Below are 25,914 nucleotides of genomic sequence, written 5' to 3'. Positions count from 1 at the left end.
CTGGATAAAAATAAAACTCTTAGGGAGTTTATCTTTATCTGGCTGGGAGTCCAAGATGAGCATTGAGCCAGAGTCCATTGAAGCTAGGCTTCTACATGGATCAGGTTAATGCTGGCTATAAAAGTAAGATACTCTCGTGAGTCTAAGGTACGCTTTTTATGCTCTGTCCAGTGAGTTAAGCACTGTTTTTGTGATCTTTGAGAGATAATTGATTACTGACTTGATCGTCGGAGTGCTTCCGGGTGGACGAACCACCGCCAGATTCTTATCTTTCTGTAGCAAGTTGTTCGGGCTTAATCTATTCTACCGGTATCCTCCTGCTGAGTTTCCCTACTTGGTTGTGTGGTAAAAAATCAACACCCACAACTTGGCACCATCTATGGGAAACGTGAGGAGAATAGATGGCCAACGACAGGCAGAAAGAGAAGATTGGAGATGACATCCCTAGTGGAAATGGTAAACACGCCAATCCTAACGTAGATGGGGAGAACTATAATGAAGAACCTCGGGATCAAAATCCTGGGGAGAAGGACGTCGGCTAAGAGAGAGACGTACCGAAGAAAGTAGGCCAAAGCGAGTATTACAACGAGAGCAACCTCCAAGTATGGAAAGATAGATGCTTAAGGAGGGACGGCGAGATAAAGGGAATGGCAAACAAGTTGGCAGACTTACAATCGATTGTCAACTTCATGATGCAAAACAATGTCATGCAATCACCATTTCCATTGGAGGACACGCCGATTCCAGCGGCCAAGAACGATGCCCAGAAAGGAGAACAGAAAGCAATCCCTGCAGTCCGTCAGCATGAAAGGACAAAGGAGCATTCTCATCGGCCTTCGCGGGAGGTCGGGCAAGGAGAGTCAGTGAGAGAAGAGTCTCTGAGGACATCTCGTGCCAAGGGAACTTATGTCAAGGAACATCGGTATGTTCAAGGGAAGGAGCTTTGTATTGACACGATGAATGAAGAGAGGTCAAAGAGGACTCACAACGACACTGGGAGCAGTGCACCAAAAAGGCTTAAATCCGTTGACAGCCGAGCTCTCGGACGGACTAAGGAGGATTTGAGGGACTACCTCTAGAGGAAGCGACAAGATGCCGAGGCCACATCTCCGATCAAGTCGAGAACGCCGTTCTCAGTAGAGTTGGATAAGTTTGAGGCCCCAAAAAAAAACATGTCGAGGTTCCAGATATATGACAGTAAGTCCAATTCGAACTTTCACGTCGACTTATATTTGAATTCAATGGCACTGTATACCGAGAACGAACCGTTGCTCTGCAAGGTATTCCCCTCATCCTTTGGGGAAATTGCATTAGATTGGTTTCACAAGTTACCGAAAGGAACCGTGAAGAGTTAGGAAGGCCTAACTGAGATATTTGTGGCCAGGTTTGTTACAAACAAATTGCAGCCATTTAGGGTAGACTCCCTAATGGCTCTGAAAATTGACGAGGGTGAAAGCCTCAGGGCTTATGCCAAAAGGTATTACGAGGTGCTTAACCGGATACCAGGATGCAACCAAGAGTTGGAGGTCGTATCTTTTAAAAACGGCCTAGAGGATGACTGCATGCTTCGAAAGTCGTTGGCAAAGACTTTGCCAAAAAGCATAGAGGAGCTCATGGCAAGAATCGAGAAATATGCTAAAATAGAAGAGGATACACCAGGAACAAAGGCGTCAAAGCAAGAGAAAATGAACGGCTTACCAAAGCAAGGCCGAGGTAATACAAATTTTAATAGACAAGAAACAAGACTGAGGGCTACACACAGTCACCATAGTGTTCTAGATCCCGATTTATAAAGTCCTGGAAAAGATCCGAAACCAGCCGTATTATAGAGCACCAGAGAAGATTCCTGGCGAATTTATAGAAAAAAGCCTTGGGAAGTATTATGCTTACCACAATGAGGATAGGCATCTGACCTAGGGGTGCAGAGCCCTGAAGACACATCTGGAAGACCTGGTTAGACAAGGTCACTTAAGGGACCTAGTAAATGAAGCCAGAACGAGGGAAGAGCAGGCAAGACTGCCCTAGGCACCGACAGCACCACCTTCACCAGCACCACAACCATAAGCAGACAGGCCTCGAGTGATCAATGTGATCTATTCGAGGGTCAATGAGAATGAGGTACGTGGGGAGACCCACAGGGTGAAACATTTATAATATGTGTATCAGGTTTAGCAAAAGAGGCCTAGGATAGACGAGTACCAAGGACCAATGGTGTCCTTTACTAAGACCGACCTGGACATGGTGCAGTATCCACACAGCGATGCTCTGGTGATATCCCTCAAAATTAGAGAATGCCAGGTAAAGCGCATTCTGATTGATTAAGGCAGCTCTTGTGATATCATGCATGTCAGATGTTACAAGGAGCTCGGCCTTCACCGAGATGATCTGGAGCAGTCCAATAGTCTAATGGTTGGGTTCAATGGAACACCGACCTGGCTCCTGAGAGCAATAAATTTGGAGGTGCAGTCAGGCACCAAGAAAGTAAGCACAGAGTTCACAGTAATTGACACCTTCTCCACTTACAATGTCATCTTGGAAAGGCCATGGTTGTATGTAATGAAGGCTATTCCCTCAATACTGCACCAGCTGTTGCGGTTCCCAACAAAGCATAGAATTGAGGAGATCAGAAGGGATCAGGTGCAGGCAAAGAATTTCTCTATGGAATCAATGAAATCCACCTGTAACGTACGAGAACAGAAATAATAGAGATTGAAGACGCAGATATGGAGGTCATGGATGACGTCGGCAAAGACTTGGCCGACAAAAGCAAAGAAGCCTTGAAAAAAATTTCTAGTCCAGCAAGGGGATGAAGAGCGCTTCTTCCTTCTCAGCTCAGGCTTGGCCGAGAAAGAAGAAAGGGAGTTAGAAACATTCTCGCAAGCAAACATAGAGGTGTTTTCTTGGACGCCCCACGAGATGCCTGGCATTGACCCAAAGGTTACATGTCATAGACTGAATGTAGACAGGTCGGCTAAACCTGTCATTTAGCGAGCAAGGAGGCAGACGTTGGTTCATGTGGAGGTAGTAGAGCAGGAAGTGGACAAATTGTTAGAGGCTAGAGTCATTCGGGAGGTAAACTACCCAACGTAGTTGTCAAACACAGTTGTTGTGAAAAAGAAGAATGGGAAGTGGAGGGTCTACATGGACTTCACTAACCTGAATAAGGCTTATCTCAAAGATAGTTTCTCACTCCCCAAGATCAATCAATTGGTGGACGCCACTTCAGGACATGGAAGGATGAGCTTCCTAGACGCTTACAAGAGGTACCATCAAATGGCAATGTACCCCTCTGATGAGGAGAAGACTGTATTTATCACCCTAAAAGGGCTATATTTCTATAAAGTGATGCCTTTTGAGTTGAAAAATGCAGGAGCAACCTATCAGAGGTTAGTGACCAAGATGTTCAGACATCTGATTGGCAAAACAGTAGAAGTATACATTGATAAGATAGTCGTGAAGACCAAAGAACCTGAGGATCATCTAGCCGACTTGAAGGCAGTTTTCAACATCCTTAGAACATATTGGCTCCGACTCAATATTTCGAAATGTGCATTTGGAGTTGGGTCTGGTAAGTTCTTGGCATACTTAGTTACCAGAAGAGGCATTAAGGCAAGCCCAGATCAAATATCTTGGACTTGAAAAGCCTAACGTCGACAAAATAAGTATAGATGTTAACAGGAAGGGCCGCAGTCCTCAATAGGTTTATAAGCAGAAGTTCAGATAAACGTAAACCATTTTTCAGTTTATTAAAGAAGTCCATTGATTTTTTGTGGACAGAGGAGTGCGACGTAGTCTTAGCTAACTTGAAGAAGTACCTAACAATAGCTTTAGTTCTGTCAAATCCAGTACCTGAAGAGGAGTTATTCTTATACTTGGTGGTTTCAGAGCATGCATGAGTGCAGTGGTAATCAGAGAAGAGAGTGGAGAACAAATGGCAGTATACTATGTGAGTAAAACCCTAGCAGGCGCAGAGACCGGGTACTTGCCCCTGGAGAAATTGACACTGGCCTTAATGATGGCTTTCAAAAAGTTGAATCATTACTTCCAAGCCCGCAAGATTGTGGTATTGACTGAGCATCCCTTCAAGTCCCTGCTACAACAAGGAGATCTGACAAACAAGGTAGCCAGATGGGCAGTAGTAGTAGGCTAATACAACCTGGAATTTAGGCCTAGAACAACAATTAAGGGCCAGGTTTTGGCCGACTTTGTGGTCGAGTTCACACCTGGAGCCATCCCACATCGGGCTCTGATGAGCCGCGGCATAAGTTGTCCAGGGGAACAAGAAAAGACCCAGCTGGGAATGAAAAACCCCATAACTAAGCAGAAGAAAGAAGAAAAACTCAAACCCTGCGATATTTACATCATCGATTCCTTCCACCTATTTGTTGATGGGAGTTCAAACCATCAAAAAGTGGGGGCAGGAGTAGTGCTAGTATCGCCAGATGGGTGGATGTTAGAACAATCTATTTGTTTGGGGTTTAAGGCCTCAAACAATGAAACAAAATATGAACCACTGATCGCAGGATTGAAGTTGGTAGCAGCAATGGAAGCCGACGAGGTGGTAGTCTTCTGTGATTCCCAGTTTATTGTGAACCAGGCAACAGGCGAGTATGCAGCCCGAGATGAAAGAATGATAGCCTATGTCAAAGAGGTTAGATTGTTAGCCTTGCTTCAGGATTGCCGACTACTGCAAGTTAGCCGAGATAACAACAGCTATGTCGATGCCTTGGCTAACCTGGCTAGTGCAATAAAGTCAGGAGGGCAAAGACAATAATGGTTGATTATTTTTCAGACCGAAGTGTGGAACCACTGACACAGAGTACGAAGCAATGTGTGTGGAGATAGGCCCAAGTTAGATAGAAACAATAGTAATGTTCCTTAGAGATGGGAAGCTGTCAGATGACCGAAAAGAGGCACATAAGACTAGACTAAAATTGGCACGGTTTAGCCTAACAGCAGAAGGACATCTCTACAAAAGGTCTTTTAGTGGTCCACTTTTGAGATGTGTGTATCCCTCCCAAGTTGAAGACTTCTTGTATGAAATACATGAAGGAGTATGTGGAAGCCATGTTGGAGACAGATCACCTGCTCATAAAGCCATTACTCAGGGGTACTAGTGGCCCTACATGCAGAAGGATGTCGAAACCTACGTTAGAAAGTGCGAACAGTGTCAAAGGTTTGCACCTTTGATACATTAACCAACAGCAGATCTGAATCCAGTATCTAGCCTTTGGCCATTTGCCCAGTGGGGTATGGATCTTCTTGGACAACTACCCCAAGCAACTGGGCAAAAGAAGTTCCTGCTGGTAGCAACTGATTACATTACAAAGTGGGTAGAAGTTGAACCCCTTGCGAAAATTTGAGATATTGATGTGAAAAAATTCATATAGAAGAACATCATCACCAGGTTTGGGATCCCAAGGGCAATAATGGCAGACAATGGTACACAGTTTGACAGTAAGCTAATCAAAAGCTTCTATGCAAAGTACAAAATCAAGAATTATTACTCTACTCTAAGTTTCCCTCAGTGTAATGGTCAAACAAAAGCATCCAATAAGACTATCTTGGATGGGATCAAAAAGAGGTTAAAAACAGTAAAGGAAAAATGGGTGGAAGAGTTGTCCAATGTACTCTGGGCATATCGGACTACGCCGAGGAGATCAACTGGGGATTCCCCATTTGCCATGGCTTATGGCACTGAAGTAGTTATCCCATTAGAAATCGGCATTCCAGGGATCAGAACCCAAGGAGTGGAAAATGGTACTAATGAGGCATTTCTAGCCTGAGATCTAGACCCACTGGAGGAAAAAAAACAAAGAGTAATAACTCAGCTGGGGGCATACCAGCAACAACTTGCTAGGGCTTACAACAAGAAGGTCAACCCAAGAGAGTTCAAAGATGGGGACCTTATGCTGAGGAGAGTGGTCAACAATAAGAAGGATCCTAAAAAAGGCAAGCTTGGCCCAAATTGGAAGGGGCCTTATAGAATTATCTCGGTCGCCGGCAATGGGGCATATCGGCTTGAAGATAGTGAGGGCAAAAAGTTGCCAAGACCCTAGAACATTTGCAACTTGAAGTTTTTCTATCATTAGATTTTTATTTTTTTGAAGTTTATGTCATTAGCCGAATTAATAATAAAATTTTAGCTTGATTTTGAAATTTGTGTAATAGGACTGGCCAGTCCTCTTGCGATATTTCTGATTGAAACATGACGAATAACTTAGACTTATTATATGACAGAGTTAAATTATACTTGCATATAATGGAGTTGAACTAAGTTGGCGATATTTCTAATTGAAACATGATGAATAACTTAGACTTGTTATATGGTAGAGTTGAATTATACTTGTATATAATAGAGCTGAATTAAGTTGGTGATGTTTCTGATTGAAACTTAGACTTATTATATGACAGAGTTGAATCATACTTGCATATAATAGAGTTGAACTAAGTTGAAATTGAAACTAGACTTGCCATGTCGGCAGAATTAAACTTAGAATAGAGCTAAGTTAGATTAATAGAGAAACCAAGGCTGAGAACCTCGGCTAGTCTTTGTTTGAATATGACTACGATGAAAGATTATACGTGCTTAATGTGAACTTAAGTGAAACTTAGGCTCACATTAACGGGCAGGAGGTAGGAGTGATAAAATAAACTTGAGAACAAGAGCTTGGGACTTGTTGAAATTTTTGGAAAAATTTACAAGTTAGAATGGGCTTAACACTTGTTGAAATTTCTCAGAAATTTACAAATTGGAGTTAGCCGAGATAACTACGAATAAAGTATCCGAGATACATCTTACTCGAGGTAACCAACCGGGTCGTCCAAACTTGGAAAGGATAAAGTCTAAGAAGATAGCATATGTAGGTAAAAAGTGATACGAAATAAACTCTTCTAAGAATATTTTGATATTTTTAAGTGTTAGTATTCCGATGGTTGGCCGTAGAAAACATTCAAGGTTTGTATCCGAGGTATTATATCCCGGAGTCATTATACAGCTAAGGTATACTTTGAAAGAATGCAAAATTATTCTAAGTATGGAAGCAATAAACATACTGTAACAACCCTCACCACTGTTTACCGATAAACTACCGATTACTGCTAAACTGAGACTGATTATGAAAAGTAATTGAACTGATTGAAATACTGAACTGACTGACTGAAATCTAAAACTGATTGATTGATTGTCTCTGTTTAAATGCATTATCTATCTGTTTGACTGTTTGATTATCTGTTCATGTTTTATGTTTAAATTGCGAATTGAAGGCCTTATTGGCGGCCAAACCGGAGATCGATTAGTGTTTTATGATCATTAGAATTTATGTGATTTTATGGTATATTTATTTTAAATATGATCTGGTATGGTTAAATTAGATCAAATATTCATAAATTGCACCACTAGGACTTATTTACTATCTTGCCACTTAGTGGCCCATTACATGGAACATTTGGAGCCTTTGATACACATCATTCTTGTTCATCTTAGAGAGGGACCAAACCGTAGGAGATAAGTGAGAGAGTGAGAACTTGGCTTCAATTGGTAATTGGCTAGAGAACTTGAAGGAATTGTAGAGGATTTGTGCAAATTGTGTGTCTACACTTGAATACAAGACTTAAGGTAGAGTAATTACCTTCTTGATTGTGTATTTGAGTTGATTCTTGCATGGTTCTTGAGCCTCTAGTGATTTAAGCCTAGAATTGGTCCTTATATGTTGAATTGAAGCTCATTCCATACACGCATGCTTATATCCTAGCATTTTGAGGTTCACTACATAGAATTTGGTACATGCATGTTCATATTATTGGTATAGTCCATGATTTCATCATGTTTTGGAAAGAATTGGCTCAATTGAGCTAGCTTTTGAAGCTTTGAAGTTGTTGAATTCATGTATGTTACACATTCAGCATGTTCTTGAAATGTTGGTTGAAATTGGGTTTAATTCCCTCACCTTTAGGCCTTGATTTTACAAATTGAGCTTTGAATCGTGTTAAACTATGAGTTTTGAAGTGTTTTCTAGGAAATGGGCCCAAAAGAATCGAATTTGATACATTTGAAGTTGAATTTGAGCTTGAGGTTCAAATCTGGGAATTCCAGATTTTGAACTCACACTCGAGCGGGGTGACTAGCGCTCGAGCGTGAAATTCGTGCTCCCAGTATTTTGCATTGTTTTGATGTCCGCTCGAGCGGGGTAATTGACGCTGGAGCGTGACCTTGTGTCTTATGCTCGAGCGGATGTCAAGCGCCTAATTGAGCGTGATTTTCACCTATCCAGTACTTTTGCCCTGTTTTGCAGAACGCTCGAGCGGGAAAGTATACGCTCGAGCGGATACCTTTGTCTTTATGTCCGCTCGAGCGGGGAAAACTATGCTCGAGCGGGACCTCTGTTTTCTGAGAAATGTTTTAAAGTGCATCTTTGCATTTTCATTTCATCTTAGGCATTCTTAGGCCTAGTTTAAGGCATCTTAATGAGGATATAGATGTAGAACACACCGAAGCAAATTAGGGATTAAGTTATTATCTTTCCCAACTGTGTAGCTTAGTGTGTGTTCAATCTATAAACTGTGTAGGGTTGACGACTGGGGACGCGCTCTAGCCTAACTGTAGCCCAGAACTCTGTGAGTAACAACTGTGTAAAGATATGTTCAAAAATGATTATCTTCTGAACAATTAAACTGTACTATTTCTGAATTGATACTGTTAATAGAATGAATGTATGCCCTCTATTCTGAACTGTATTGTGGCATCCTTAGCAACTACTGTTACTGACTGTTACTGTTACAGAGATCTCTGTCGGTTCCCTTGTTGGAACCACTACTGTTTACTGATTGATGGCCATTATTAACTGTTCGGTCTTTCAAGACCTACTGTTTACTGTACTGTTACGCTAATGGATGTACCATATATGATTGTACTGACTGAACGACTGAAATACTGATTTAATGAACTGTTTTCATTACTGTAAGGACATTCATTCTAAACCTCTTTATGCATTATGTTATTCACTCGGCTTTAGCTCACTACTCATATATATATGTAGGTGTACAGGCACCAGACCGTGGCTAGAAGCGTCGGGGTAAGCTCTAGTTTTGTCAAGCCAACCACTGTGTCTCATTGCGAGGTTCCGAGCCTGTCAAGCTATGGCTTAGGGGTGTTTTAATTTCCCCCATCTGTCTCTGTATCTGTTTTGTAATAATTGTATAGACTGTTAGCACAGTACTGTACTGTCTAACAGGGATCAGGTCCCTGTTCTGATCGACTGTAAATATTGTACATATTGTTCTGTATTGTTCATGTATATACGTATGAAAAATCTTTTTGCATACAGACTCATAGCTCATTGGACATTGTTTATTTACTGTTTTGGCTTCCGCCATGCCCCTGTACCCTGTATTATTGTCTTACTGCTAAGCAGGCCTTCGGTAATCTCGGATTACTGGCCGGTTACGGTGCTAAACCCATTGGGGCGGGTTTGGGTCGTGACACATACATAGAAAAAAAGCACACAACACTTGAAAGAATAAATCAGACTTGCATTCAAAAGAGAAACTTGTCCATAGGCAAAAAAGCACTTCGACCTACAAAAAGATTACTTGTTCAATTACAGAAGTGGCACTTCGGCCCAACTAAAAGCAGAAAACTATTATAAAGAAAAATTACAAAGTTTAGAGAGGAGATTTTAAATAGACTGCTCTGCATTGGGGGTTGGTTGTGTTTCGGCCCCAACAAACAGCTGGGAGAGCTTCTCAGCAGCCTTCTCGGCCTTGATCTCAGCGTCGATCTCTAGAAAAGTCTTGTCAAGGCTCTTCTCGGCACTTTCGACCTCAGCTTCAGGCGCGTTCTTGGGGACCTCATCTTCATCATCTAGAGTCAAGTCAACGGTTTGCTCATTCAGAGTTGGGAACTTGGCCCTAGCAGCATCAGTCTTCTCAGCCTCAATTTCTTCGTCCCCCTCAGCCTCGTCCTTAGACTGGCTTGGAGCGGGAGGGAACGACAAAACAAGTCGGCTTTCGTCCTTAAGGGGCAAGTCTTCAGGGACAACCAACTCCTTTAAGAAAGCCATCCAACCAAGGGTGTAACCCTTGTTGCATGTCTGTTTAACTTGTTTTTTGTATTCGTCGCGAACGTCGGCTACCCCTTCAGTGTAAGATTTCTCATCCACCTCATTTATCTCAACCGCCTTGGTAGCAAACGCCGCCTGCAGCTTTGTTTGGGCTTGGACCTCTTTTTTTTTTTTGGCTTTTTTTACCTCAGCCTTAGAGACCTTGGCAACATTTTTCGCGGCCTGGGCTTAGTCCTCGGCATTCTTCAAGGCCAACTCAATAGCCTTGGCTTGATCTAGAAGACCTCAGATGTGGGCGTCGGCCTTGTTGAGTGAGGAAAGAAGTTTGGCAGCCTCCTTTGTTTTTTGGGTAAGTCCTTTTTTGAATACATCGATCTTGACTATAAGGGAGTGACCCTGTTGGATAGCCTGCACGAGTGCAAAGGAAATTAGTTAAGTATGAAAACTAGAGTTAAAGTTAGATAAAAAGTTACAAGTATTGAGACTTACCAAGACACAATGCTGCATCATCATTGCATAATTTTCATACTCTAAAAGCTCAGCCATCCGATTGATGTCCGCTGGAAGTAGAACGGTGGCAGAAATGGCAGCACCAACCTCCAAACTGTCCAGAGCACTGTCCCCCGCTAGAAGAGGTCGGTCACCTACTGTGACAGATGGAGTCTAGGGAGCATCGACACGGAAACCAGAAAAATTAGATTGGATTGTGGTGGGTCAGACACCTCGGGCTCGGCTGGCCTCTTATCGACCGAAGGAGTACTATTTTCAGCCACGGCTAGTTTGGTGATTGGTACAGTGTCCTCAAAGTCAATCTGAGTCACTGTTGCCTTGACTTTGGCTTTCTTTATCCTATTTGGCTTAACCTTAGGCTGGGATTGTAATGGGGAGGATTGAACTGTTACGACACCAGGCAGGTCGGCCAAGAGGTCTTCAACGACAACCTTGCTACAAGCCATCTTGTCGGCAGTTGAAGCAACGATAACTTTAGTGCCAAAGTGGAACGTAGGAAGAGTAATTAGGGGATTGACCGGGTTGTAAGGCGACGCGTCAGAACCTTGACGTTTTTGGCTACGAGTTCCGCCTGGTGGTACATTTGGTAGAGCTCGACGTCGGCGTCGGCGCCGGTGTTGTGATGTCCGGATAAGTTGGGGGGCAGACATTGATGCAACCTCAGCTGGATCAGAAAATGAGGCCTAGTCCGGCCTTGACGAGGAAGCGGCTGTTGGAGTTATAGCAGAGAGAGAAGTCTTGCTCCTCTTGGGAACGTCGGGCGATGAAGATTTGTAAGTTGGAATGTAATTGAACAGCAGAGGGGCTTTGCGCTGGTCAATCGGCAGCCTTTTCAAGTCCTTGCCGGGAAATAAAGTCTGGCGAAAATCTTTTAAGGGTTGAGGGAGAGCTGCAAGAATGAAATTCATACATTAGAACATATAAAGGGAATAAAGTGGTAAGTCTTAAGCAAAAAAATTGACACTTAGTTTTTACCCTCATCCTCTTTAAACACCGATCGGCGCAGAGGATAGAGATAAAGGTCGTCGTCAGGTGCAAATTCCCAGTTTCCTAAGACGATGAAGTAATCATCTCCAGCACCTTTGTTGGAGTCTGGGAGGTCGGTTATGAGTTTGTAGGCTACGGATCTCGGCTTGAGGTAATAGATGTAGCCTTTTTCGGATTTTAGGCCACACATGGTATAACAATATTGGATGTAGGCCAGTGTTATCCTAGCGTTTTCTCGGCTAGCTGGAGCAATTATACCATTGATGACCCTATAAGAGTTAATGGCCAATTGCATCGGGTTGAGCTTGTAATAATGAAGGATTTCTCGGAAAAGAATGTCTAGAGGGAACCTAAGTCCACACTCTATGAAAGCAACTACTGAGAAGGGCATGGAGTCCTCACTAGGCATTATAGAGTCTTCCTCCCCAGCCAACCTAAGCTAGATGTCGGCGGGGATGAAGAACTCTCTTCTAAAATATTCAAGTTTTTCTGGGCTATCTACTCTCCACCTAAACATTCCCATGATATCAGCTTGAGGTGGATTGGTGCAATGTTTCAGAGAAAAATATTTTTGTATGCGCATAAAAGGCCTCGGCTAAACCCTAGATTGGTACTGGGGCAAGGGTTTTTCAAGATCTAGGGGAAATTCGTTTCAATTTTCCTAGAGATAATGATTTCTATCAAAACCCAAGGCCTAAATCTATATAGAAACAAGAAATCAAAGGAAAGATCTGGAAATAAGCAAGAAAAACAAAAAAGAACAATGGTTCAGACTCACGAAAACAAACAAAATTCAAGAATATTGAGTAAGCGTATGCAGTGTGCAAAAGCCATAACAAGAAAACATGATTGGCATTTTTAAAAGACTACACAGATCCAAGATTCAAGAATTGAAAATTAATTCGTAATCAAACAAAGAGAAACAGAGTACAATCATCAAAGCAGATTCAATAGAAACAGAATAGACAGATGGTAAAGAATGAAACATATTCAAAATCATGGAGGGCTGAAAATGAACATTGAAGGAAAACAAAGAACTCACCAGTTGGGCCCGAAGTCGAAGACACCGATTTGAGATTCGCCAGAATCAGACGGTGGCAATGAGGAGTAGAACAGTGAATGCTTCGCCGAAGAAGGTGAACTGTGATAACCCTGTTCTATATTATGTTAATTAATGTTTATTGTGTTTGTGATTATGTGCTTAATTTAATTTGGGTGCCAATTATGGGATAGTTTGTATTTTTGAAGTTATATATGTTCACCGTAGGAAAATCTGTTTGATTTCCTGCTTTAGAATTTTAATTGAAGGCTGAAGAGACGTCAGAAACTGAAATTAACTACGCCATTGTGATTAGCGTAATTTTTAGAGCCTACGGTGAAATTTAATTGAAAATTGATTCGGATCAAAGTAATTAGATTCAGAATGATTAAATTAGAGCATCATTACTTAGTTTTAATCAAATTGATTAGCCAAGTCTATAAATAGGCCTATATACACTCAATTCCTTCTTTTGAGCTCATCTTAGCTGAAGTTACACTCTAGAGAGAGAGAGTGTGCCAATTGTAGAGAGAGAGGGAGCTCAAATTTAAGAGCTTAGGAATTTGGAGGCTAGGCTCAACAACTAGGTAGAATTTGGGAGATTGGAGCTCCTAGGTGAGTAATTGAGCATAGATTCATAATTTTGAGTTTGTAATTTTGTAAATTCAAGGTTAGATGGTAATCAAGAACATAAATTGAGTTGAATTTGATAAATTTGAAACTTGTATAGACATGCATGTAAAGAATTATCATGAGCTTGCATAATTGAGTACAAACATGCATTATATAAAGAATTGAAGGCTATTTGGCACATGCAAACATGATAATGTTGAATTTGATAAAGATGAGCATCAATTGTGTTATTTAAGTTAAAAATGAAGCCTATATTTTACATGCATGTAAAATTCAAAGTGATATGGAAATTAATTTGCATGAGTTTTGAAGATATGAAGTTGGTATGGGTTATCAAGAAAAATGTGAAATAATTTGGGAATTGAATTGTGATTTTGGACAAATTAGACTCAATTTTCTTATGTCCTCATATTGTATAAAGATTTCCATGATTTTGTATCAAGAACATGAGCTTTAGACATTTTCAATGCTAAGTTTGAGCTTCAAATGCAATTCTGAAAATTTCAGAATTCAGCATGTCTGTTTGAGCGGGAGAAACGCCGTTCAAGCATAAAATGTTAGCTCCCAGAAGTTTTGCAGACATTGATACCCGCTCGAGCGAGGAGAGTTACGCTCGAGTGCCAAGTCACATGTTTTGGCTCTTAACTCGAGCATCCGAAATCACGCTAGAGCGCAAAAATGAGGTAACCAGTACTTTTACGGACCAAAGGGGTCCACTCGAGCGACCAAAGCTACACTCGAGTGGAGAGCCCTGTCTCAAAAATTTTAAAAAGTTGTTTTGTGTTTCATTTTCCATTCTCTTCCATTTCTAGGCACTCTTAGGCATGCATTGAGCCTTGTATATGACCTAAAAGGTAAAGAAAGAAGCCAAAGAGAAATAAATAGATTAAAGAACGGATTGAATTGTTTGTGACCCAATATGTGTTATGAATTATGTAGGGTCGAGCATAAGGACGAATCCACCGGTAGAACACTGTGAGTAATATCTTAGTAAAGATATTTTGAAGTATGCTATTTGTCCAATTGCTTACTCCTATTTGAGTTTCATAAGTTTGTTAATTTGAATTGTGGACAAATATTTATTATGTTATATGATTGGATAAGGCCGTTGGATTACAATTATGATTATGATGTGATTATGACCTCAAGTACAAACGCACATTTCATATACGATCATTTGACATGAACGATTGGGCCAAAGGCCGTTTGATGGGAATGATTGGACCAAAGGCCGTTCGACAAGAGTGAATTGGGCTCGAGGCCGTTTGACATGAATGAATGGGCCAAAGGCCGTTTGACATGAACGATTAGGCCAAAGGCCGCTTAATGGGAATGATTGGGCCAAAGCCGTTTGACAAGAGTGAATTGGGTCCGAGGCCGTTTGACATGAATGAATTGGGCCCGAGGCCATCTGTTAGAATCAAAGTGGACCAGAGGCTGTTTGGTATGAATGGGCCCAAGGCCGTTGGATATGTTCGTTTAAAATTTCATTCATGTACCTTCTTTATTTGATCACTGGGCTTTCGCTTACTTTCATTCATTCATGTGTATGTAGGTAAGCAAAGAGATATTCAAACCCAGCCTCGATGAAGTATGTGAGGAAAGTCAAGTTTTGAGGAGACAGCCTGAATGTCTCACGTACGAGACACTGTTTTGTTTCCTTTGGTTTACTCTTTGTTATCTTGGTGAACATGTCCCATCACCCTTGTATATAAGCTTTTGGTTTGGCTGACTATGACTTGAATGTTCCTGTATAGACAAAATTATATGTGGTCTTTCTTTTTGTGTGGGTTATTAAAATACGTATGTGAAACATCTTGATATACCATGTAAGCACAGCTCTATGGACAAAATTTTCAAGTTTGCTTTCGTTTTGGCCCTTTGACTCTGTTGAAATATGTTTTATTGGGTTTGAGGCCGTAGGTAATCTCTTGATTACTAGCCGTTATGACCTTAATCCATAGGGGTGGGTTTGAGTCATGACATGAACGGAGCACAGTTGTAGAGAGCTCGAAGAAACAACAATGGAGGTAGAGCAATTGTTAGAGAGAGAAAGTCTTAAGCAAAGAGAAAATACGAAAATACGAAGTGAGAAGACAAAGAGAGAGAGAGAGAGAGAGAGAGAGAGAGTTTTGTTGAAACTCGAAAAAGTGGCAAGAGGAAATGAATATGCCTTGGACGACTTGTTTGTCAGGCGGCGTATGGAGAAACGACGCGACCTGATGGCGCGTGTCAGGTACGAACTAATAAGAGAAGGACACGTGGCGGAAACGGTTGATGTACCATGTAAGCATAGCTCTATGGACAAAATTTTTAAGTTTGCTTCCATTTTGGCCCCTTGACTCTGTTGAAATATGTTTTATTGGGTTTGAGGTCGTAGGTAATCTCTTGATTACTGGCCGGTTATGACCTTAATCCATAGGGGTAGGTTCGAGTCATAACATGAACGGAGCACAGTTATAGAGAGCTCGAAGAAACAGCAATAGAGGTAGAGAAATTGTTAAAGAGAGAAAGTCTTGAGCAAAGAGAAAATACGAAAATACGAAGTGAGAAGACAAAGAGAGAGAGAGAGAGAGAGAAAGAAAGAAAGAGAAAGTTTTGTTGAAACTCGAAAAGGCGGCAAGAGGAAATGAATACGCCTTGGACAACGTGTTTGTCAGGCGGCGTGCGGAGAAACGACGCGACCTGATGGCGCGTGTCAGGTACGAACTAATAAGAGAAGGACACGTGGTGGAAACGATTGAGGAAATCGTGCATGACAGCTCATATGCAGACAAAACTCTTGGGGTTTTTGATTTAATGAAACAGAAACTTCGGCCACAGGAGCGATTTTGTAACAACCCCCATACTGTTTACTGATTAATGACTGATTGATTACCGATAATCACCGATTACTGTTAAATGAAACGGATAATGACTGATAACTGACTGATAATTGAACTGATTAAAAGTACTGAACTGACTGACTGAAACTGGAAACCGAATTGATTGAGTATATGTGAGTTAAATTGCATTATATCTGTTTGACTGTATGATTATCTGTTCATGTTCATATGTTTAAACTGCTAATTGAAGGCCTTATCGGCGGCCGAATCTGAAACCGATTAGTGTTCTGTGACCCTCGTAATTTATGTGATTTTATTGTACAATTATCTGAAAATTGATTAGGTATGATTAAATTGGATTAAAATAAGCCAATTAAAGAGTTTGCCATATTTACCATTTTGCCACTATCTCATATACACACACTTGAGCCTTATACTTGAATCAAAACACATTTGCTCAGCCATTTTCTTGTGCTTAACCGACCAAGAGAGGGAGAGGGAGAGAAATTGAGTTCTACCTTGTGAATTGCTTGGAAATTGAAGGAATTGGAACATAGGTTGCAAATTTAACTTCCTCACCTTGTAACTAAAGCTCTAGGTAAGGAATTCAACCCCTCTTTGTTGTGTTTGAGCTCATTCATGTTAGATTCTTGAGCCTCTAGTGATTCAAGTCTAGAATTGGTTCATTGTGTTGATTTGGAACTCATTTCATGCATGCATGTTAGTATTGTTGCATTTTGAGGTTGATTGCATGGACATTAGTACATGCATGCTCATATTGTTGTTATAGACCATGTTTCCAACTGGTTTGAAAAGAAATGAGCTCATTTGATCAAGCTTTGGAGCTTTAATTTGGTTTAAAACTCATACATGACATGTTTGAATGTTATTCTTGAAAATGGGTTTGAATGTGGTTTTAATTGACTCACCTTTGGGGCTTGAATTCATAAATTGAGCTTTGAAACTTGTTATACATTGAATTTAGTTATGTTTTCCAGAATTTGGGCCCAAGAGGTCGAGTTTGGAGTGGTTGAATGCTTGGTTTGAGCTTGGGAGGCAAATCTGGAAATTCTAGATTTGGCTTCCTCGCTCGAGCGAAGGATTCCCCGCTCGAGCGAGCACCTTTGTCCAGGGCTCCGCTCGAGCGACCATCGAGCGACCATCGCGCGTAAAATTTCAGCATCCAGTACTTTTACTGTTTTGCAGACCGCTCGAGCGAAGGATTCCTCGCTCGAGCGAAGCCTTTGATTTTGGACTTACGCTCGAGCGTAGAAAGTCTCGCTCGAGCGAGGCTCCTATTTTCAGTAAACTTTGCGAAATATTTTCTAAGTGTATTTTTGCATCCTCATCCCATCCTAGGCATTCTTAGGCCTAGTTTAAGGCATCTTGATGAGGATATCATTGTAGAACACACCAAGGCAAATTAGGGATTAAGTTATGAGATTTCCCAACTGTGTAGCTTAGTGTGTTCAACCTGTGAACTGTGTAGGGTTGGCAACTGGGGAGACACGCTCTAGCATACTGTAGCCCAGAACTTTGTGAGTAACAAATGTGTAAAGATATGTTCAACTGATATCTTTTGAATACTGAACTGAACTGTTTACTGAACTGGTATTACTGAATGAATGTATGTCCTTTATTTCTGAACTGTACTGTGGCATCCTTAGTACCTACGGTTTACTGTTACTGTTACTGTTACAGAGATCTCTGTCGGTTCCCTCGTGGAGCCACTACTGTTTACTGACTAATGGCCATCATTACTGTTCGGTCTTTTAAGACCTACTGTTACTGTTATACTAATGGATGTACCACATATGACTGTTTACTGTACTGAACAACTGAAATACTGATTGAATTGAACTGTTTTCATTACTGTAAGGACATTCATTCTAAACCCCTTTACGCTTTATGTTATTCACTGGGCTTTAGCTCACTGCTCATATATATATGTAGGTGTACAGGCACCAGACCGGAGCTAGGAGCGCGGGTTAGACTCCAGTTTTGTCAAGCCAGCCTATGTGCCTCACTGCGAGGTTCCGAGCCTACCTGTTCAGGCTTAGGGGTCTTTTACAATTCCCCCTTCTGTACTGTTTCACTGTTTTGTATAGACCGTACTGTTTGTACAGACGGAATGTTTTCTGTACGGTTATGTAGGGTTGAGTCCCTAGTTTGAATGGATGTCAATATTGTACATACTGTTCCGTACTGTTTGTATATGTATGAATGCATGAAAAATCTTTTTGGCATACAGACTGTCACAGCTCATTGGGCATTGTTTAATTACTGTATTGGCTTCCGCCAGGCCCTGTACTCTGTTTTACTGTATTACTGTTAAGCAGGCCTTCGGTAATCTCGGATTACTGGCCGGTTACGGTGCTAAACCCATAGGGCCGGGTTTGGGTCGTGACAGATTTCGGTTAAGAAACTTGAAGGACTTGGTTCTTGGTCATTGATAAAGCAGATTGCAGAGTCTTGATCATGTGAAGTCGACATGTGATGATCTCGGTCATGAAGGAGAGAGTAAGTCTTAACCGACCTGCTATGTAGGTTCCATCACCTCAGAATGCTGATATAATAGAACCTAGGGGGCAGTTATGGGGACATATTTTGTGAATAACAACACGTAGCCAAGGTGGCACCGAAGTGTCAGTCGAGGTGCCACGTGGCTTGGTCATGTTGCCGAGATTATCTTGTCAAGGCCGAGGTTATCTGTGGAGATACCAGAATCCGAGTTGAGCGGATAAGGGACAAGAGTCCTAGAATGGAAGAGAACCTCAGTTTGGATAAAGATAAAACTCTTAGGGAGTTTATCTCTATTTGGCTGGGAGTCCAAGATGAGCATTGAGCCAGAGTCCATTGAAACTAGGCCTCTACATGGATCAGGTTAGTACTGGCTATAAAAGTAAGACACTTTCGGAGGTCTAAGGTACGATTTTTATGCTCTGTCCAATGAGTTAAGCATTATTTTGTGATCTTTAAGAAATAATTGATTATTGACTTGACCATCGGAGTGCCCCCGAATGGACGAACCATCACCGGATTTTTATCTTTCTATAGTAAGTTGTTCGGGCTTAATTTATTATACCGGTGTTCTCCTACTGAGTTTCCTTACTTGGTTGTGTAGTCAAAAATCAACACCCACACTACACTTTTAATTATGCTTAAAAAAAATTTTAAGAATGGAACTCTTACCATTCTTTAGATCTTAAGTTTGTGATTTCCCTATCCCCAAAAAAAAAAAAAAAAAAAAAAAAAAAAAAAAGAAAGGTTTGTGAGTTTGAGCTGCTTATGTGTTTTTTCTTAAAAAAATATGTAAAATTTGTGTTTGCAAGCTATTTTTGATTTTTGATTTTTTTTTTGTTACACTGGCCACTTATGATATTTGAAAAAAAAAAAACAATTTTCATAATTTTAATATAATTATATTGAGTTTTCTTAAAATTTTAATTTGCGTACACTAACCCTCTTTTCATCAATAATTTGTTACTTTTATGAATGAAAAAAAATAGTATTGTTATTTTTTTCTCACTAAAATGTATATTTTTTCATGTTAATGTTTGTGACTTCATATCATCTATAGACTACATTAGTTCCACTCTCTTCAACATAATTAAAAAGGAGGCATGTATAATTATGTCGAAATTATGAGACTAGGGTAAGTTACCCTTTTTAAATATATATATATATATATATATATAAAATAAATAAATAAAAGAGTGACTCTTCTTCTTCAAAACTATTTTCGCATAAAAATAGAACAAAATCACAACCAAACATGTCTTGCTCTAAAAGTGAGATTCTAATGGCCACATTATTTTTTAAACTGAATGTTGTAATGATTTCTGTGTTGTGTTTTGATCTCTGATCTCTCTGATGAGTTTTAGAAATATAACACAGTATGAAGCTAGGATAACTAGTCATGACCAAAATCATAATAATTCAAGAAGGGTTGCAAATTGAAACACCAAATGATTACGTACAATGGATGGTTGAGTCATGAGTGATGAGGCATGACACTTTTGGCCCAAAGTAGTTCACTTGGTTTACTAAATTTTAACAAAAGACAAAGGGAAGCACAAGGGGTCCCAAAGAACTCTTACCTCACCTGACAAAAACACCAAAACTTTCATTCTCACACCTACTAAAAATTTTATTTGCCTTTACTTTTTGGATTTTGGTTCCAGAGGGAGGGGGAGACAAAGTTTTTAGTATGGGTATTGACATATAACAGCAATGGTTGGTGACCCGAAATTCAGTGACTCGAATGGCTCAAAACTGTCAAAATGACATCGTTTTAGACGCAAAACAAGCCAAAACAGTTTCGAGCCATTTGAGCCACTGATTTGTGGCCTCAAACATTTTTCGATATATAAATAGAGTTTGTGTATAAAAATATATATATATATATAGAGAGATATTTATACAATTATATTTATTCATTGTATTTTAAAAACATAGTAATATATCTCATAATTACTCAAATTGTCATCATCACATCATTTTGTATACAATTTTTTGTATATATTTTTAACATTTTTTTAATGTTTGATTATATTTGCATATAACAGAAGACTTAAACAAAATTTGTGTACATGATGATGTGTTGTATTGGGATTTATTATTTTAAAATGGGGAACCATTAAAAGGATATTTACTTACAAAAATGTCAACATACCATTAGTGAGAAGCCTTGTTTCTTTCCTTCAAGGATGACAAATTCCTATGGTAAAGTGTGAAGATCAAATTACTGTTCAGTTTAGAAAATGATATAGATTCAATAAATAATAAAACAGTCATCATCCAAATTGAATCTTAAGCTATGTTTGGATGACAATGACTAAAAAGAACAATTGAGAAAATCACATTATTCAGAATAAGATTATTGTGTTAATGTTATTCATGTATTTGGTTTCTCTAGATTTTTTTTTTTTAAAATAATAAAATTTTAAATAAACAACTGCTTCTTAGGTCGATTTGTGGCCTAAAATCTACTGTGATGGCATCATTTCATTGGATATTGGATTTGTTTGATGCTTCTTTTTCCAACGGACAAGTTAATAATTAGAAGTAGAACTTAAAAGCACATAATCAATTTTTTTATTATTTTATTTAAGTTATTGTCTTATAAATTATAAATAGAAATTGTACTAACCATTTTGACATAAATTTCTAATATAAAAATAGCTATAAACAATATTGTAAGACCCACCAAACAATGCCATTTTTTACTCTTCCATGGTTTAAGTAAAAAAAAAAAAAAAACATTGTGATATTTTGGAAAGTTAGTAAAAAGTTAATTTTTTGGCTTTTTGGTGGCTATTTTTATAAAAAAAAACTAAGTTATTTTAAGTAAAAAAAACTGACTTTTTTGACTAAAAAAATTAAAAAGCCAAAAAACTGATTTTTTACCATTGTTCCCAAAAGACTCCAACAGAGATAAAAAAAGTGAAGGACAACCATTTCTTGGTGTGGTTAATCTTAACAACAGGAAGTTTTTCTCTACACATGTGCACACACAGAGCTCCATGGTTACTTTCTCAAGTTAAGTGGATTAAAAGCTCAAGATCAAGGATTGACCTGTTTTTTTTTTTTTTTTTTTTTTAATCGGGTATCTGAACCAGTTTACGTGCACTTTAACTAACTCTGAAAGATCAATATCACTGCCTATTTGCGAGAGTTTCATTTAAAGTTATAGCAGATGTCCTATATAAACATAATCTTAAGAAACTTATTATTATTAGAATGATCAAACTTGAGATTTAAAGAGAGGATACCTAGATATCCTAAGTTTTGTCCACTAAGACAACTATTTGACGTTAGATCAGGGATTGACCTACCATACCTACCTACATGCTTGGTGAACATTTGGATCAAAGATAGATAAATTGAACCAACATTGCAAGCTCAACAGACCACTTTAGAGCCATAGCTAAGATCTTCACCTTATGGTTGAAATGGGGATCACAATTTCTTTATAATGACTTGTTTTGGAAAGATTGTTAAAAGTTGATTTTTTTATTTTTTATTTTTTTGAGAAAATATATAAAAATGTAGAGAGTTGATATGACACAAAATAAGTTAAAAGTTAAAATTTAGTTTATAACCAAATTAAATGTGCTGTGAAAATTGTCATTTTATTTCATTTTTAAAAAATGTGGTTTTAGGTCTTCATCTAATCCTTTGATTTTTATTTTAAAGAATCCTAAAATCAGGTCAAAAAAAAAAAAAGAAATTCATAAGCATTTTGCAATTTTTCCATATGCCATGTACGAATTAGTCAAATTAATTTGAATAGCTGACTGTGCAAGCACATGTCCAGCACCACAAAGTTACAGGAATGTGTTATTTGCAGGCAATTTATTTATTTTTTTTAATCTTATTGCACCTCTTATTTTGACTTCATACAACACAATGATAACTTAACTCTTGACAATTATACCAATGGCTAAAAAAATCTGGCAAAGCATGACTTTACACTTATTTTTAGGCTGCTTATTTTTGTCCCATAAATTGTACAAAATATTTTGTACATAATTTCAAAATAAATAAATAAAAATTATGAACGGCTCTATAAATTGCACTCTTATGCTGTGTTTGGTTGGAAAATTTGGAGAAAAATTTGAAAAGGGAAAAAAAAAATGTATGTGAAACTAGATGAAATATAGATATATGTTATTCACATTTCACCTACTTTTTCCATTTTCCTTTCTAAATTTCTTCTTAAATCCCCTAACCAAACACAACATTAAAGAGTTTACAAACAACATGTTAAAGTATTTATTGAAAATTCAATAAATAAAAACACTTTTATTAGGGAGTTTACAAACAACATGTTGAAGTGTTTGATTGAAAATTCGCTGAACAAAAACAAAAGTGGAGTGAGTACTTATAAAATAAAAAATAAAATACAAGTGGACAAGCCAAATTTACAAATTTTTGGTTAAAATAATTAATAAAAACAAAAATAAAATAAAATAATTAATAAAACAAAATATCACATCTAAATTATAATTATTATTTTTTTTTCATAATTATCAAATCAACTACACAAATAAAAATAAAAATCATGCCAAACACGATTTTTTTAGTCAAGATAAAATAATCAAAAAATTAAAAAAAAAAAAAAAAACTAACTAAAATAACTAAATTCTCAAATTAATTCTAACTACATAAATAAAATTTGAGACAGCGCAAATTAAGGGTACCGAATCCATTCACTCAGTACGTGCCTTGCCTTTTAATACAGTACATGCAACTCTCAATGCCTCGTCCGTCACCGTTGATACGACGGTGTCGTTTATAATTTCACACTTACTAAAAAAACTTACAAATTAACTCACCAAAAAAAAAAACTCTAATTTAAAATAATAATAATAGTTATAAAAAACAAAAACTTCATTCCCGCCGATGCAAAATTTGCCGAGTCAAACATCGAGAATCTCAGAGAGCAACGAGAGTATCAGATCCAAATATATCGCCAATGTCTTGGAATTGAAAATAATCGTCAATTGGCCCTATCGATTGCCCGAACCCGAAATCATCACCTAACCCGACAATCAAGTCCCCAAAATCTTCTCCAAAAATGTTCTCTTTTAGACCCGAATCCACAAACAAGTCCGAAACCGGGTCTTGCAATCCAAACATGTCGTCCGGAAAGAACTTATCCAACGGCGAGAAATCCGCAAATCTCGCCGATACCGATATGTCACCATCTTTTAAATCTCGGCTTTCTCCGCCGCCGCCGACGACGACGTGGTTTGACTCGGCTTCGTCGTTCGGAGCCTCCGACTGGAAACGCAGAACAGACGTCGGAGAGAGGAGATTGTTGTTGGTGTGAGACTCTTCGCCGGAATTATAACCCGAACACAACGACGCCGTTTTGATCTCCGGCGGCACAGTCGGAGCTGTTTTGGGCGGCGTTGCGAAATTAGTGAGCGCGTCGGGTCCACGCAGCTGAATAGCCGCGTTGTCGTAAACCATAGCGGCTTCTTCAGCCGTATCGTAGGTACCCAACCATACCCGTACACGTCTAAGCGGATCTCTGATCTCCGCCGCCCATTTTCCCCAGGGCCGTTGCCTCACGCCGCGAAACTTCCTCCCCGTAAACCTCGCCGCCGTATGCTGTAATTTACCGGCAGACTTTTTACGGCGGCGATTGGTGGTCGACGCCGCCGCAGACAACCGTCTGGTTTTACAATCACCGTTACTGTTTGTGTCCCGTGAACAAGACTTGATGGTGACTTCGTTGACGAACCTCTTGACTCTGTTACGTCTGAAGAGTCCGTCTTCTTCGTCGCTGGAAGAGTCGGTTGCGTCGGCGTCGGTTACCGATATCCGTACAATTTTCGGTCTCATTTGGCCGGATAGAGTCACCGGAGGCGATGTGGTGGCCATGGTGGTGCGGTGTGTGTGTTCACTATACTTCACTGGACACAGCATAGTTCGGTCCATATATCTACAGATTGCTCAGATTCGCATTGAAAACGAAAGGTATAGAGAGTGAGAGCGTGAAATAGTGTCACAATGAAAAAGGTGAGATTCCTTTGGGATCTGACTGGAGGAGAAGGAGATAGAGACGTTTAGTTAGAGAGAGAGAGAGAGAGCTTCCAAATGGAGATAAACCCAGCACTAATTTGAAAGATATTGAAGGACTAGAAATTTCGACGAAACAGGAAAGAAGAGAAGGAAGAAAAAAAAAAGTGCGAAACCAAGAGATAAGAGTACGGAAAGCACACCACAAGGCGTGAATCACTCTGAGAGAGAGACTGAGTGAGAGCTTGGTCGGTAGTGTGAGAAAAAAGTGAAATTTTCTTGGAAAGTTGCAGGGAAAGAGAAAGGAAAACAGTGGGAAAAAAGGGATTGGAATAATAAATGGTGGTGGGTCGTGTGAATGAAGCTTTTCTTTTTTCCTTTTCTTTTTTCCGGGGTGGAAGCACACTTCTACTCAGAGAGCAAGAAGCTGTGTAGTTCTTGATATTTCCGTTAAGAGTTTCTCGAGAAAATCTCGGAGAAAGAGAAGGGAAAACGATTGAGGGTGAATGAGAGAAGGGTTGAGGAGAGAGAGAGAGGATAAGAAGAAGTCCAGTTGCGGTGGCGTCCCAAACAACTGATAGTGCTGTTTTATAGGGTTTAATAGCCGAAATCTGTTGCATTTATTAGAATATATATATATATATATATATATTAATTAATTTTAACCTTAAGTTGGGGGAAGGAGTCGTATCGGAGTTTCGGGTCCAATTATGAATCCGGCGAGGTTTTGAGATGGAAGTCTATATCACCAACCGCCGCATCTATTGGATGTGTTGAGATTATGACACGTGGAATTGGATTTAACGGATGGATGGGAGTTGGGGTGACTCAGCAAAAAGAATGGGTATCGGTGCTTCTGAAATACAGTTAGGTGCTGTTCCAAAATACTATAATTAATAAATAAATAAAAAGTAAAATTTATAAGTGATTCAGAAATATAAAAAATTATGATGTATAATAATAAATAAAAAGGTATTGTATTTGGTTTGATTTTAGAAGATTTTAAAAAGATCTTTGGTTTGTTTAATTTTGGAGTATAAGAATTTGAAATGATTTGATATTTTTTTATACTGAAATACGATAGAAAAAGTGATTGAAAAAGAGAGAGAAAGAGAGAGAAAATGATTGATTGATATATAGGAAGTAAAAAGTAATTTAAATTTTTTTTTTCAAAATTATTAAATCAAACAAAATTTAAAAAAAATTTCTTTAAAATTAATTTCTCAAAAAGAAACCAAACAAAACCATAAATACGTGACGTTGGAGAAGCATTGAATAATTTTTTTTAGTAAAATATTTGTTTGGGGAACGTGGGATTCGGCTCACG

General features: G+C 39.1%; 1 protein-coding gene and 1 long non-coding RNA gene across 2 annotated transcripts; both read right to left on the bottom strand.

The window, feature by feature from the left end:
• Positions 1–9,510: 9,510 nt before the first annotated feature.
• On the bottom strand, positions 9,511–16,630 carry LOC114306026 (uncharacterized). Its single transcript, XR_003644531.2, has 3 exons — positions 12,601–16,630; positions 10,551–11,460; positions 9,511–10,469 (listed from the first exon to the last, which is right to left on the bottom strand). It is a non-coding gene; the product is annotated as an uncharacterized LOC114306026 (long non-coding RNA).
• Positions 16,631–23,250: 6,620 nt separating this feature from the next.
• LOC114306027 (pathogenesis-related genes transcriptional activator PTI6) lies at positions 23,251–25,153 on the bottom strand. Its single transcript, XM_028251180.2, has one exon. It carries the CDS (start codon positions 24,504–24,506, stop codon positions 23,496–23,498), a length of 1,011 nt encoding a protein of 336 aa, XP_028106981.2. The 5' UTR covers positions 24,507–25,153; the 3' UTR covers positions 23,251–23,495.
• Between the last annotated feature and the right edge of the window lie 761 nt (positions 25,154–25,914).

Source organism: Camellia sinensis, chromosome 13 (assembly GCF_055761805.1).
Source record: "Camellia sinensis isolate YWXY chromosome 13, ASM5576180v1, whole genome shotgun sequence".
Classification (NCBI taxonomy): Eukaryota; Viridiplantae; Streptophyta; class Magnoliopsida; order Ericales; family Theaceae; genus Camellia; species Camellia sinensis.
The sequence above is the reverse complement of the archived record's forward strand: the minus strand, read 5'-3'. Positions and strand labels throughout refer to the sequence as shown.